The sequence below is a fragment of the Meriones unguiculatus genome, chromosome 3, assembly GCF_030254825.1.
Source record: "Meriones unguiculatus strain TT.TT164.6M chromosome 3, Bangor_MerUng_6.1, whole genome shotgun sequence".
Lineage (NCBI taxonomy): Eukaryota > Metazoa > Chordata > Mammalia > Rodentia > Muridae > Meriones > Meriones unguiculatus.
Genome location: NC_083351.1, coordinates 140,340,107 through 140,356,258, shown reverse-complemented (window position 1 = coordinate 140,356,258; position 16,152 = coordinate 140,340,107). Strand labels below are relative to the sequence as shown.

The 16,152-nt window shown below is 48.0% G+C and overlaps 1 protein-coding gene across 15 annotated transcripts in view; it reads left to right on the top strand.

Annotated features, from left to right (window-relative positions):
* The window catches only part of Apbb2 (amyloid beta precursor protein binding family B member 2), a 308,714-nt gene that overhangs the window by 278,481 nt on the left and 14,081 nt on the right, over positions 1–16,152 (top strand). For 14 of the 15 annotated variants that reach the window (XM_060380673.1, XM_060380674.1, XM_021635491.2 and 11 more), the window contains one exon: positions 15,242–15,356. In XM_060380673.1, coding sequence (XP_060236656.1) covers positions 15,242–15,356 — 115 coding nt within the window. Of the gene's footprint in view, positions 1–6,506; positions 6,728–15,241; positions 15,357–16,152 lie in introns of those variants that run through there. The other variant, XM_060380679.1, reaches the window with a different exon arrangement.

Sequence of the window (16,152 nt, the reverse complement as noted above, 5' to 3'; positions counted from 1 at the left end):
AGACTCTGGTATTTTTGTTATAGCAACCCAAAATGAACCAGTGCCATGATGGAATAGTGGCCAGCCAGTTCTGGAGTCTGTCACCGATACCGAATAAGAATTATTCTCCTGCCTCACCCTCACCAGGCCCCATACTTGTCTACTGGTACTGCCCTGCCATTTCTCTTCTCTTTGGTGATGCCGGGACCAATCTTGAAACTTGAAATAATTTCTTTAGGCAGCTGTATGTTTCTGTTTTGCACTGGGTACTCTGCAAACTATTCAGCACATGCTCGTCAGATCAGCTAGAACAGGGGTCACAGACTTCTCCTGTAGAAGCCAAGCATAGTGGAAGGAGAGAACCAGCTCCTGCAAATTGTCCTCTGATTTACACACACACGGAGACCCACGCGCATGCACTTAAAAATAATAAGCAAACTTACCATATAGGAAAAACACACATCCCATTGTCAGAAGGTGACTCCTGTTGGGGTACCATGCCCCGCCCCCAGGGATGCTCTCAGGATCTCCTAGAGCTTTCCACCTACCCTCTTAGCACATGTGTTATCTTGGGCCTTTTCCCTGAGTAACAAGCTAAAGTTTATTCCTCAGAGTACGAACATAAAGAAAATCATCTGTGGAGCCAATAAATCTTGATAAAAATCTATATATGGGGGAAATTTATGTATTGATTTGTTAGGAGCAAAGAAACTGTTTTGTTTTTTTTGTTTGTTTGTTTGTTTTGTTTTGTTTTTTTTTCATTTAGACAAATGTCCCAAAGAAGGAATCTGATTAGGGACCCTAGAAACATCGTTGTCACGTTGCTAGAGATAAGACGAACACAGATGTGCTTTGCGTTCAAATAGTCACAAGAGATGAATGAACCTCCAAGGACTCTCCTCCTGCCCATTGCAGGAGAAGTGGATGTCATCTTAACGTGACTTCAGATGACATGAAAATGCAACACGAACCTAGGTCATTTTTAAAGGACCGTCTGTGATGAATAACAGTAAGAGAAGGAGGAATCCATCCAGCCAGGGAGGCAGAATTCCCTTAGGTTCTCAGCAGCACACTCCAGGCTGAGCCCTCTGTTCAAGCTAGTCACTCATTCTGGAGGGCCTGTCGATGGCCTACCCCCTGCCAGCCGGTGGTGGGTATAAGGTGAAAGGTCCCTGCTCACATGGACTTTTCTTTCCAGTTGTGGGAGAGAGGGGAGAAGTCATGAGCAGATAATCAGGGCTATCCATATGGCTGTAACTGGGAACGGTGGAGCCTGTTGTGTACAGTGGTGATTGCCCAAGGGGAACTGCACAGAATGTGAGGTGACGGGCAATAGACACAGTTCCAAAGAAGGGAGAGACTAGGATGTCTGGGGCCGGGGGCTGCAGGGTTGGGAAGGCAGGGAATTTGGCGGGGGTGGGGGGGGTAGGCTGGGGGATAATTGGGAGAAGAAGGAAGGAAATTTAAACGAGACACAGCAGTTAATTACTGTTATTGGCACCAGCAGTGAAGAACGGTAGCCAGGTTGGGACACAGAGACACAGAGAAATAAGTCACCGGAAAAGCTCGAGGGAGAAGTGGAGGAAGGGAGAAGGAGAACAACCACAAGAACTAAGGCCACATGTCCTGCAGGAAGGGGAACCTAATCAAAGTCAACTAATGAGAGTCATGCTTGGGTACCAGGTTCCCATGGGACACATGGAACGGAGGGGCGAGCTGGGTCAAGTGCAGCCTCTGCTGTGGGGTTGCAGAAAGTTACCTTAAGTTCCCTGGCCCTTGGATTCCCTTTTATAAAACATGTCCTACCATCAGAGACAGCCTGTGCTTATTTCAACAGCAGTGACTACTCTTTCTAGGGCTGTCTGTATTTCGTTAGATACTATTGGATTTATGGATTATCAGGGATACTTGCGTCTAAGTGGGAGATGACAGAACCCATTTGATGTGTTATTTACCTTCGAAATTCCTCCCATCCTCCCAAAGAAATGGGGTCGGGCTGTATAGTGATAGTTCCGGGTTACCTTGAAAACCCAGAAAGCGATTGAAAGTATTGTTTTCCTAAAGGAGACTCTCCAGCTAGCCAGGTATACCGTTGAAGGACACTCACCTTCAGGCACCGCGTGGCTTTGCTTTACAGTTTTGGGTTTGTTTTCGTGCTATCTGAGCACACTACCACCGAGCCCCAACACATCACCTCTTTTCTTTCTTTATGAGGAGTCTTGTCCGATCCTTGCCAGGAACCTTCACGCTCCAGGCACTTCCTACACAGTTTAGAGAGCTATCATCTTCCCTACTCCGCATCAAAGCCTTCAGCATACAGGCATTCCTCTGCGCTGTCAGATAAGAGCATTATGGCTGGCGCGTGCCTCTGCTTTACCGTGTCTGCTTGCAGAAAGGAAGCCACGCCTTCACCATTCATGTGTGATTTATAGAATTGTGTTCTTTAACGAGCTCAAACTTTTCCCTCCAAGCCGTGGCGTGGCGTGACTAACCCCTCATTTGAAAGCTAAACGCTAAATTTCCACTTGGTCAGAGAGGCGGGGGTTTTTTGCGTTTCCCTTTTTTGAACTGTAGCTCTGCACAAAGGGAAGCTGGAACTTTTCAGCTCTTCTTCACAAGATGGACTTTAGAGTGGAAAAACCAAACAAACAAAACACCCATTTCTTGGTTGCTTTTCGGTCTATCCCCCGCCCCCATCTGTGAGCTGCCAGTTTAACTGTTGTATCTTCTCTCCAGTATCACTAGAAGCCCTTTGTTGAGAAGAATGTGCCTTGAATTTTAATATCCCCACCCCACTGTAAATCCTCGGTCACAGTAACTCTCTCGTGCTCCAGTCGATGGCTGCCACTGGTCGTGGGAGCAGGTAGGAAAGAGCCTGCCCTGGAAAGGATGGCTATATCCCTAGTTCAAGGCAGGTGTCATCCTCAGTAGGAAAGGAAGCCTGTCCCTGCACTGAAGCATGTGAATTTCCTCAGAAACCAGATGGGAAATTTGCATAAACTTGTTATTCATTTCGGTTCTGCGGGTTTTTTTCACCGGCAAGGTGGAGGAAATTCTACTGGGGTCTGCTGGGCCATTCCAGCTCCGTCCCTCTCTAGAACTGAGCGTGAAATTGAGATGCAGGCCCTCCTTGTGAACTGTTGCTGTAGGTCACAAAAGAGGTCGTGATTCAAAACAAGCTGTGTTTTTTCCCCACCCTCCATACATCACATCAAATTCACACCACCATCCATGATAGCTCAAGAGTTCTCTATGGATCGACTCACATGTAACTCCCCTACATGTTAAGATGTGTGTTCCACTGGTTTGCCCATGTTACAGATGAAGTTGGAGAACCAAGAAGCCAAGGGCCCCCCAACCAAGGGCAAACAGCTAGTCAAAGCCAGTAACTAAAGGGTGTGAAGCTGGGCAGGAAAAACGGACTGTCCGGTGCCAGAACAGGTGTAAGACCCTTCCTCACAGTTCACTGTCACTGAGTGATGGCGACTCCACACCCAGAGGTTCCAAAGACCCACAGTGATGAAGGGAAGCATCAGAAAGCATGTGTACAGGTTTCACAGTAGCGGACAAGTGGGACAGAGCAGAGGCCTTGCCTTGTGAGCTCAGGGTATGATAAAGGGACAATGGTGTTATTGCCTGAGTGGGAAGTGGCTTGGCCAGGGCACAGATGACGATGTCCTCTTTTCAAAGGACCATACTATCCTGTGTCACTCTGGCGTGATGTTTCTGTTGTTATTTTTCAGCGTTTTTCAGGGATGCCAGTTGCACTAAGGAAAACGTTGCCAGTTTTCCTGCATTTGTTTTTCCAAGGTGCTGCGGGCTAGAGCGTGCTGCTCAGGGCCATCCCCGTGAGCGCCGCTGCTGGAACTAATCTTGGAGCCTGATTCTTCTGAGAAGGGAGCAGGCTTACAGCTGACTAAATTAGCCTCCTCCACTCTCAGAATGGCTCGTCTTGGGTAAAAACCCAGCTCTGGGCCGATGTTTTGTTGTTGTTGTTTTTCATTCGGCAAACTTATGATATACTGAGAGGTGGAGCAGCTGCTACTAGCTGTGACTCTTTGGGATGTTTGGATGATGTTTCAAAGCTCCCCTGAAGTCTATTTATGACTGGTTTTTACTTCAACACTTACAGCAAGCAGTATCTCTTAAGCCCCCCAAAGTTAACTCTATTTAGACGTTTCCCAGTGCTTCCTGCAGGGGGAACCACGGAGGCTGCATGTCAGTGTTTGTTCAAATGAGTCCCTTGCAATAGGCATGACTTTAAATAGCCAAGGCTATACACAGAAGAAACATCCTATTCTAAGTCTTTAGCTTTAGGGCCATTGGGCAGAGTTGTCATACACTAGACATAGGCATTTGTGAAGAGTAATAAATTAAAAGCTTTTGCTGTAAATCAAGATTGAGTCAAAGAAATACCACTTCCTAAAGAACATGTTTTGTTGTTCTTAAGAAAAGAAACCGACTACTTGGGAGGCAAAGGCAGGTAGATCTCTTCAAGGCCGGCCTGGTCTACAGAGTGAGTTCCAGGACAGCCGAAGCTAAACAGAGAAACCCTGTCTCAAAAACAAATAAACAAACAAACAAAAAGTAAAAACAAAGAAACTGTAAGGATGGATATTCTAGGAGCCTATCTTGTCTGAGGTAGGCAAGCTGAGACTCTAGAGGGCCACTGACTTTAGAAAGTTACCATAAAGATTGCCTCTGAAGCAGGGCAGGCTGAGTGCAGAGGCATCTTAGCCACAATGTTGTTCCAAGGAACATTCAGTGACATCCTAGGTGAAAGCCTTCCCATGAGAGAATCTCCCTCAGGGTGTAGATATGAGGGCAGTGTGTCTGTGATGCCTGTCATCTCACTGATTCCCACGGTCGGTTCAGCTCATGTGGCGACAGGCTAGACAATGTCCCTCGCTTTCCCACATGTGCACTTCCAAAGCTGCATGCTCCATGGAAGATGACCTTCACTGATGGGACATCTAGGTCAGGGATGTCCATCTAATACTGTGGCACCTAGGGGAGCCTGGTAAATTGACAATGGGAAGCGAGGTACCATCCTGGAAAACCCCAGCTCTGCCTACCCCCTTAGCCTAAAGAAGCTCTCCTGGAAACTTGAGCTCTCTGATCCTCCAAGGACCCAGATTTCTTGTCAAGACCTTTGGTCCCACCTTAAGCAAACTTGTTCAGCCTGGTGGGTTTATCATCTGAGAGACAGACTAAGAAAGACTTGAAACACAAATGCTGTCTCTGCCATGGGTTTGCTGTATGACCTTGCCAAGTTCCTCAAACTCACGGAAGCTGTTTTCTCCTGTGTTTATGAACACCATGCTAATAACCTGGTCAGGTTGTCAGGGTCTGCAAGCACAGACCTTATGATAGCAGAACTCGATGTAGAGGGCGTGCTATTGTAATCATAAATGTTAGAGGGGTCACCTGTGCTGGCCCTTGGCCCCGTGCTGGTCACAGTGATTTTCCATGAATGTGGAGGTAAATGTGTAAAATGTATTTGTGCCTGTTGTTCAATATTCACACAAATCACAAATATATTGAATAAAATCTTCTGTAATCTTCCCCACAAAGTAACAGTTTGGATGCTACTTTTTTTTTCAGCCTTTTTTTTTTTCTTTTCAAGACAGGTTTTCTTTGTGCCCACTTGGGTTTGTGGATACACATCCCAGCCCCCATGTGGTTTTATGGCACAAGTATTGTTCTGAGGTGGAGTAGGTCACTGTCTGGTGTCCTTGATTGCTTATTAACTAGCATCCTCAGGGCCCTGCTAGCCTGGGTGACAACAGCTGCGGAGCCGAGGTGCAGGAGAGAGCAGGTCCCTGTGAATCCCGCATCTCCTCCTGGCTTAGCTATCTGGCCCTCTGCCCCCTCAGACTGTTACAGAACGCCTGTGTGTCACTTACAGGACTCTGCCTTTGGACTCTTTTGTACTGCCCCTGACAGAATAGAAAGGGATAGAGGACTCAGTGACCTCTCTAGGGTCGACTGGCAACTCAGGGTGGCTCTGAGAATAAAACTCAAAACTGGCTGTTGTCGTATCCGTCCGTCTGTCCACCCTTCCATCTCCGTGGCCCCTGTCTCACATGCTCCTTTCTACATTCCCTTCCTCTCTTCTCTAGCATTTCTCTGGACCTGCACCACTTCTCTGGCACTACTCTCTACCCACACCCTTGACATTTTCATCTCCTGTCTCTTTCCTTACCCACCTCTGCCCTCCACTTTCTGCTCTGCGTCCCTCCCCATTGCCCGCTGAGGGCTTTGCTAAAGCTCCCGGGTATTAGGGCTGCAGCTCTAACAGCATGTCCAGGTGCTGTGAAGCAGGTAAGGCTGCAGCTGCCTCATTGGTTCCCTGTGTGTGTTGGTTTCTGGTTTGTTTGTTTGTTTCTTTTTTAAACTGTGAGAAGCTGGGGCTGGAGAATGAAGATAAGTTCCCTGCCAGTGTTTCCTGCAAACAGCCTCCTGTATTTGACTGCGATATTTTAAGCTTGGTCACCTCCCCCGGCTGATCTGTTGCCTCTGCAAATTCAGCTGGCAACTCTTGGCTTCATCGTAGTGTGGCTCGAAATACACTCCCCTGGGTGATGGGGTTCGGCTAAAATAAGCACAGACAGGCTATTAATGGCTGCAGAGTTGGGAACTACGATGGGATTGCCGGGGCTGAGACTGCTATTGTAGGCTGGACGCAGGATGGATGCTAACGTGCTGTTTCTGCTCTTCCTTCATGCCTGCCTGGATTCAGAGAGAGGTAACCAGCAACTTTTCACTTCTCCCCTCCCCTGGCATCTCGTGTCTGGCACAACTCACCGCTTCTTCCATGGCATCATCATCCCTCACAGCCGTCTCTGCCCTCCGAAGACAGACCTTTGTTTAACCTTTTACCACCATCATTTGCCCCTGAGCTTGGTTGCGTCTGGACCCTAACCTACTTCTGTGTTGGTCCTGTCTGGGGAAGGTGATGGGCTGAGTGACTAAGAAAAAGAGCCACCCCACTGGGTCTCTCTCACTAATGGCTAAACAAATGACTCAGCATGCTGGGGAGTAAATGTGACAGCCATGCCGGGTCCCATGTCACATTGTACCTGTTTCTTAAAGAGTGACAGTTTGGAACTCTGCTGTGTTCTCTTTAGTTTCCTGGATGGCTAGCCAGAATGCAGTCATTTTCAGTATTAGTTATTAGCCACAGCACGGCCGGGGACCCCTCCTTCTCTCCTAGAAGGATGTTTGTTACCAAGGGAGAGGATATACCCATGAAATTCAAGGTGTTTAAACAGTTTTAAAGTGCTCTGAATATCAGCCTCCCAGCTGATGGCATGGAAGCTTGAGGCTCCCATCATTCTTCAGCGCTGCCCTTCAAAGGAAGGAGCCATTTTGGTAAAACAAGGGCATTTTGAGAAGTGCTAGCCATAGTGAAGAGACAGACGCAAGAATGCACTTCTGTCTGCTTTGGGCTCACTCCTGGCCACACTCTAGCATTGTGGCTAGTGACCATTTTTCTGTCTTGCCCATGAGCTCAGTAGTTGGGCAAGTGAGACATCATGGAGCCAGTGGGTCATCCTTAGGGGATGGAGCTAACAGAGGATACGACTAAGAGAATTTCTCCTTTTCGGGGGACACATCCCAGGTCTGAGCATGGGGTGTAAGCTTTCTTACCTCTGTGACCCACAAATCCCACAGGAACCCACAGGGGGGAGGTGTCCAGACATTTGCCAGCTCTCCTCTTCCCCGTGTGTCCAGGTCTCCTTAGTAGGAGACAGCTGTGACAGCTGTTCTCAATATTAACAGCGAGGGTGCGCACTAGAGAATGTCACGCCTTCTGTTCAAGCCTCTTTGCCGACGGCAGATGGCGGAACTCAGGCGAGCTGTGCGCACAGTCCACATCTCAAGAAAGGGCCTGGAGAGGACCTGGTTGTACAGAATGTGCTCGCCCCGTGTAGCGAGAGGTTGAGCTACTGCTTTCAGCACTTAGCATCTTCCTAGATGAAGCAGAAGGAGAGCTAAGTTTGCCAAGATGGAACCCAACCTTGATGAGATAGATCCTTGATACCCGCAGGGTGAACAGTTGATGTTGGGTAAAATAAAACAAAAAACCACCACCCAACACAGGCAGGCAGATAGATATTCTAAATAGGCCATCCAGAGCAGTGAAATTTTTCATGTTTCTTACCCCCTCTCTCCTGTTCCTCCCATCCCCAAAGTATAATCTGAGAATAAGAGCAGACAGTCTTAGAAACAGGATTTGTTTTTCCCCCCGGCTCCCAGGGGTGCTGGTAGCCATATTTTGACATGTCTCGGGATCCCCGTCATCGCTGTTAGCTCTGGCGTGGGCCCACTTTCCAAATCCCAAAGTCCTGTGCTTGACTCTGTATGTGAAGGAAAGGGGAGAGAAAGCATTCATCCAAAGGTGATAGAATTATTTAGGCCAAAGCCCTTCTGCACCTGTCTCATTCTGATTTGGGGCCTCATCCTGCCCTGTGCTGGAACCAGCCTGCTGGCTTGTAGCTTCCACAAAAAGGCAAGCTGGGTGGAAGGGTAGCTGCGCATGGCTTAGGAAGTTTTCACTTCATTCTGTTGATGCAGCCTTCATGGAGAGGAGGCTGCACTCCAAAGTGGCCTTGTCTGTACCCTCTCCTCACTCACGCTGGCAACTAGCACTTATCAAATGTCTGTCGTGGACCAGCCTTTACAAAGTCTCTGCAAAAAAAAAAAAAAAAAAAAAAAAAAAACACCACATATTTGACCCGAACAAATATGAATTACTAGATGACATGTCATCTAGTCTGTGAAGGTGAGAAATGCCAGTAGAGGAGATTTGGTGAGACAGTAAATGGGAAATGAGTCTAATGGAAAAGAGGAGGAGAACGCACAGTGGCCATTACATGAGCCATCAGTGTAGCTGACAAAGCCATCATGTTCTGGGTCTCCACAGAAAGTAAAGCTAGTTCAACCAGTAAAAAGTACAAGGAAGGAGATTCCAGTTTCTCATTAAGAGAAACAAACTATGTAGATACATACATGTATGTGTATGTGTAGATATGTATGTATACATATATGGAGAGCGAGAGAGGCATGCACACACACACATTTTTTTTTTCACTCAGTCACTGGAAGCCTTCCAATAACAAGGCAGGCTGGTTTCATAAGGAAATGAGGTTTCCCCTCTGGGTACCATTTATCAGAGTTACTATAGCAGGGACAGTTAATGTATGTAGTAGCTAAGAGGTCTTTGGACACCTTCAGTTCATTTGGCAGACAGAGAAATACATAAGTAAATTCCATATATCCTGAGAGAGTTGCCAGAGAGATTGAAGGAGTGAGCCAAGAGGCTGTTTTTAATAGAAGCCATTTGAATAAAGGATTGTTTATTCGTTCATTGCATAAAGACAGAGCGAGCCCCTGTAGGGTGATCCGGATGCCGTAGAGCAGAGAATAATGAAAGCAATTTTTGGTTCTTCACTTTGCCATTAAGAAATTTGAGGCTGTCAAAGATGTCTTAGCGCTGACATTTTTCTCCCCGGCAGAACTTGAGGCTGGTCCTCTGGGGGAATAATTACCAGAGAGAACAGCAAAAGGACAAGAAGGAAAGAGTTGGAAGCACACAGGTTCTTTAATCAAACTGCTAGAGGGACTTGAGTCCTGTCAGTCGTGTCTGCTGGAGTTTAAGAAGGAGGCATGAGGTCACAGCTGCAGGCCTCCCACTCACCGCTTTATAGAACAAAACCTCACAGTTCCCATGATGGCAGGAAGCAAACAGTGGGATTCCGAGCAAGATGGCCTGCCCTTCATCTGCCTTGACAGATGGCCCCTGGTCCAGCTCCAGAGTGTGAGCTGAAGCAGAGAGTCGCTGTCATCAGAGAGCATCTTGGACACTTAGATATGTAGAAGAATATGTGGGAAAACAGAAGCTAAGCCTGGGGCCTGATGACCTTTGAGACTAGTGTTGCGGTTTCATAGATGAGATGCTGGAAGATGCCCAGCCACCAGGGGGCAGCAGAGGAGACCATCTCACCTAGGCCACTGCTCTCTGGAAGCTGATACGTACGGACTCTGGGTGGCTTGTGAAATGTCCTCACTACAGACCAGCCAGCTCTCTATCCCACAGTGTTTGAGCTGTGTCATAGGCCAGCCGCATGCCTCACACAGTATCTAAGCTGCTTCAGAGCAACTGGGACCTGACACCGGATAAGCACATAGTTCCTGGTAGTCTCCTCCTGAGTTCATGGTCCTGGCACTGGAACACTGGAATGCTCATTTGCCCAGCTTCCAAGTGTCCTGTGACAATGGAGGGATACGGATATAGATATATATATATAGATATAGATATATATATATATATTTCTTTATTTCCTTGGAATATAGGATATTCGCTAATAAATAAGAAAGAATCCCTAGGTTTAAGCATAATGGCCTATAGCATCGTGGTGCTGGCAGGGGCAGTTAAAACTATATCAAGCTAGTTGCTGCCATTTTGACCATTGTAGAAGTTGAATAGTCAGGCATGGGAATCCATTTCTTATCTATTTTCATATATATTTGATAAGTTCCAAAGAGAGAAGTGATCTTTTAAAAGGTAAATAAGGGATCTCTTTTGTTCTAACCAGGATCCTAAATTCCCTTCTCCGGGGTCAGGGTTCAGGAGGCGAAGGTCTCTGCCAGGCCCCCTTCGCCCAGACAAGCTAGTCTCCTACTGTCTAGTCCCTCAGCCTTGGGAACACTACCCAGCCTCACCTTGGGCCTCCCTCCCCTCTAACACTCTCTCTCCTCTTCTCTTACGAGGCTTCAGCACTGAGGCCTTGAATGCCTTCCCCTGAATCCCATGCCTTGTTTTGTTGCTGCATTCTCCACACTTGTCTGCTCTGTCTCCCTCCCGGACCTCAAGGATCAAGTCTGTGTTGGTGGGCTTCCCTGCTGGGGCCCTAAGCACCTCAGACTCAGCAACAGAACAAGCTTTTGTAGCACGTGCCACATATGTTGGGACACATGGACAAATACTAGGCTTGAGTGCCTCAGAGAAGAGGCTAGACACACAATGGGGGGATGTGCTGTGCAGGCAGGCCGGAGTACTGGGACATCACTCTTATAGCCACAGGCCACTACAGCCCCTGCTAACACACAGCTCAACCAGGGACTCTTACAGGCACCCAGGTGCTCACTTACCTCTTGTCTTTGTTTCTGGTCACTTGAGCTTCATGTGAGCCTTCTTCTCTGTTCTTACCCTGGCGAGGGTATAAGGACACAGCTCACATGTCTCTGACCAGTGTGTGAAATGTGTGAAATCTGCCAGTGGGCTTCCTGGCTGGAGCCTTGTCCGTCTGTGTTTGCATCATTGATGCACCGTGGCATGGCACTGAGGAAAACTGTGGAAGCGAGTTGACTGTTTCAAAAAATACATAAATTCTCAAATGCCATATTATAATTTGGGTATAGTCAGAGGGCAGCTTCTGTAACAAATCACCACAAAGCTCAAGTGGCTTATCGCAACAGATAGGTTCTCTCAGAGTGCTAGAGGATAGATGTCCACAGTGGGTCTTCCAGAGAAAACAGGGCTGTGTTTCTTGTAGAAATTTCAGAAGAACACACATTTTGCCCTTACTTGTGCAACTCACTCATGGCCTTGCTCCTGTCCTTTTATTTCTAAGACAGGAGTTGCCTCCCTTCCCTCAGGATTCCCTTGATCCAGTTGGACAACCCAAAGAAACAGCCATATCTTCAGTTCCCCCAGTTGGCATATCTGCAAAGACACTTTGCACAGAGCTTATGAATTAGGACAAGAACATCTCTGGGAAGCAAGAGAAGCCATTGCTGTGTCTGCCACAGCAGCCTGTTCCAGGAAAAGAAAAAAAAAAGTGCTGAAAACACAGCTTCTAGATCAAACAGTGAGGAAGTTTTGTAATAACATTTTTATAATAATAAATAATAATATAATTTATAATAATAATAACACAGCTGGTTATTGAGATGCTTGCCCGTGCTCCAGGTCTGAGGAATGAAGCCTCCACGGGGTCAGTGAATGCTCTCACTGGGTGATTTCTGCCTGTCTGTTACCTGTCTAAGAAGGACGAGACAGGCACAGAAGCCCTCTCCCATAAAGCCAAGGCTGCCGACTCTCTCCTTTGGGAAGATGTAGGTTCCAGACAGTTTCCCTGGGGAATTCATCACCTTCCCCTGATCCGAAAGAACATGAAGATTCATGATAACGATTCTTTAAGAATTTATGCCCATGAGGTCACACGTGAAGGAGCACACAGCACAAAGCCGGTGCTCGGTAGAACTGACCCAGTGGTTAGGGGTCCAGGTGTGTTCCATCCTCGCTAGTAAACTTGGGGGGTGTATGCTTCCCACCAGCCATCAGGCAGGCAGGAGAGGAGGCTAGATCTTAGAAGCTTCCATCAGAAAACTAGCAAAGCAGTGCTGGAAATAAATGTCTCTACCCACACAGAAAGAGGGGTTAATATCCAAGACTGGGGTCACACAGGTATTCTTCTCCAAGACACTTAGTGCTGGGAGGATTTCTGGCTTTAGAATGTTTGCATCTACATGACGATATGGAATCCACAACCCAATGTGACAATTCTTTCTCCCTCATGTACACCTTGTTAGTATAAGCCAAAGGCAATTTTAGTACCATCATGGTAATTTTTGTTTATAAACAGTTTCATGCTGCAGAATTTTCTGCATGTGGTGTCCTGTCTGCACCCAGAAAGTTTTGGCTTAAGGATTTGGGGGTCAGGGATGTTAACTAGGTGGAACCAGGGATGAACTTGAAGCTGGTTTGCCTGCATCTGTTGCTAGCTGTCCCTTCCAGTCCCTTAGAGAGGAAAGACACGGGGAGGAACTGTGCATTTCTACAAAAGAGAGGGCAAAGCATGCAGAATTTGCATGCTGACAGCATTTAAACCAGCAAAGCCTGTGGGCCGGAGGGCCAGGCAGGCCTCGGGAAGGCTGTGCTGGCTAGGTGAGTGAGTGAGCTCTGCACAGCACAGGGAGGGCCGATGGTCACCAAATCCTGAGGACCATCTTGAGCAGAGAGCTTTGATGGTAGAAGGGAAGATAACACAGACATTTCGCCACTCATGAAATCTGGGTAGACCTGGGAGTTGGAAAGGCTGGTAAGATGTCATGTGTCTTACTGTATGGACCGTCTGGGGAGTGAGGCAGCCAAGAACAAGGCTTCCCTCGAACAGTCTCTGGAAGTGAACTGTTGCTTTTTCAGGTCCTGTGTTTCCTTGATGGTGCTTGAGACGAGGATGTGAAGGCTTTGGGGAACACAGTGTGGGGAAAGACTGCATACTCTTCCCTCTCAAAGTCCACCTGCCCCCACAAATCTGTAACTCCTCATTCACCCAGACCTGTCCCTCCCCCCAGTGCCATAGCACCCATTCACACCTCCAGGTAAATGCCACTATTCCCTGTAGGCACTAAGGGCATGTGAAACAGGCTTATGCTTCAGTCCACAACCTTCACAAATTCTCGTGGCCAGGCCCAGACTAGACATTGGGAATAAGGCACAAACCGTCTTGATGGAGCTTCATGGGTGTGCAGGAATCCCAGCAGTGAGTGCAGAACACACAGGGAACCCGGGGGCCCTGCTCAGTCCAGCTGTGGCAATAGAGTAGACAGAGTAGGCAAAGGCAGGGATAAGAACTTGCTGGATTGATGAGGACTGGTCAGGCTGGGAGGGGAGGGAGGGATTCAGGAGGTGTCAGGTGGTAAGATAGGCCAAAACATTGGATCGGGTACAGGGCTATGGCCAGCAGACTAGGAAATGTTTGAATCCAGCATGGAAGATGCCAGCTGGGCTAGTCAGTGAAGGAGTAGGAGGCATGAGGACAGATACTGAGGGCAGCACCTTTAGGGGCAGGCACACAGGGGGTCCCTGGCCTGGAGCCTGTGTTTCAGATCAACTCCAAGGCTTCCTAGGGCACACAGGCAAGAAAGCAGGCTTCTCTTGCAAATCCCTCTAGCCCACCAACCTTCCTTCATTGTAGTACAAAACTTCTGGCTAGACCTTCATGTGGTCATCTGTGAAAATACCTCCGGTTCCGATATTAAGACAAGTAATTTACCCTGCAAGGTAGCACAAACCTGTAATTCCAGCACTTGGGGAGGTGGAGGCAAGAGAATTGCTGTTATTTTGTGGCCAATCCTGGGCCACATCGTGAGACCAGAGCTCAAAAACCCACTCATGGGACCTGGGGAGGTGGCTCAGCAGTTAAGAGTGTCTACTGCTCTTGCAGAGGACCTGAGTCAGGTTCATAGCATGCACCTCACAACAACAGATGTGACCCCAGCTTCAGGGAGATCTGATGCCTCTGGCCTCGGGTGCCCCTGCACACACATGCACATACCCATACAATACATATAATTAAAAAACAGAGTATGCCTTTAAATTAAAAAAAAAAAAAAAACTAGATAGGAAGACAAGTAATATAAAAATGAATTCAATTGTTCTGTGGGGTAGCTCACGCCCACAGCCTCAGCACTTGAGAAATTAGGCAAGAAGACTGAAGTTTCAGGCCAGCCTGAGCTATACAGTAAGACTTGTTACTTCCTCTTTAGAGAACCACTGTTTCCGTTAAGAGCAGCAAGAAACTTAATTGTGTGCCATGGTTGCTTTGAAGCCAAGTAACGTCATAATAGCTGTCAGTACAACAGATACAATGACCCAGCAGAGGCCGCTAGCTCAGGGTAACCGGATACATAACACAAGAGGCCATCCTTGCCCCCAGAGCCAGTCACGTGCCCTTGGTAATATTCCAGTCCCCAGGAGCTGTGTGCTCCGGTGTTCCCTCTGATTGCCCATCAACTTTCTCAGGCAGCTGTGGGGGCTGGCCCATCCTCCATGCACACGTCCACACATCACAGCCCATTGTTTTATGTCTTCTGTCTCCCTGCCATTATATCATTCTGCCATTCACCGTCTTCCCAATTCCGTGTTCATTGTCTCCTCGTCTTAGTCGTTACTGCTCTAGACAGACGCTTCCTGCAGAACTCAGTGTTCACTCTGCGTTGTTCCCCACCCCAAAGTTGAAGAGCCTAGGTTTAAAAGACACTGTCGTGCCTTGTACCAGCTGACCCCTAACAGCTGCTGAACTCTGCTTCTGCTATCTGTAGCTGTGGGCGTTTTGGTTTCTGTTCTTAATCTGCATTCACAGTTCACCACTGACATGCTGGCTGTGATCTCAGTTAACATCCACAACTAGACAGCGTGCCGGTGGAAGGATCCCTTCCCTAACATCCCGGTAAAATTTCTCTTGCACAGGGACTTTGCTTATGTAGCAAGAGATAAAGATACAAGGATTCTGAAATGTCACGTGTTTCGATGTGACACACCAGCAAAAGCCATCGCCACAAGTCTCCACGAAATCTGCTCCAAGGTAAGATGGGTCTACCTCCCTGTTTCCTCTCACTGCCTGAGCAGATAAAGGCGAGCAGAAGGGCGGGAGAGCTGCCTATGAAATCAGAGGCAGGAAGAAGCAGACATGGTGCCGCCCAGTCAATGTCACTAATGCCCTTGGAAGTCCAGGGCATTGGTAACAGCTCCATCAGGATTAACACACACACACACACACACACACACACACACACACACACACACACACAGAAATCCTCGGATGCCAGAGTCCCTTACAAGATGGTGGCATGTTTGCGCGTAACTTAGGCTTTTCCTCCTGTGTTTGTCAGATCACCTCAAGGTTACACACAACACCTAGGGAAATGGCGCTCATTGCCTTGCAATAAAAATCTTGGGCTGGGATTGAAAGTGAGTTCCTTGTAGGGCCACTGTTGACTGGTGACTAGGCTTCTTTTAACCCCTAAGCCCACACCACTGTGTAACTCACTGGTAGGGAGTAAGAGCAAAGCACTGTGACATACATACTCTTGTCTACATTCTGTGAAGGGAATGAGACCCAGAAGGGCAGCTTCCTTATCCAACGTCACGGCCAGTCAGGGCAGTGGTGGGATCTGAACCATGTACTCCGTCTCCAGAGCCCGGGAAAGAGCATCAGAAGTCAACATGAGGCAGCGCCATGAGCGCAGGGGCCAGAAGGTCCAGGTGTCCCCTGAAGGCGCGTGCTGGGCTGTTCTCAGCAGAAGTGAGGGACAGCAGATGGAAGAAGTAAGCTCTAAGCACTTAAGAGAACGCTCTGAGGAGGTGCTGTTTCCCCAGTG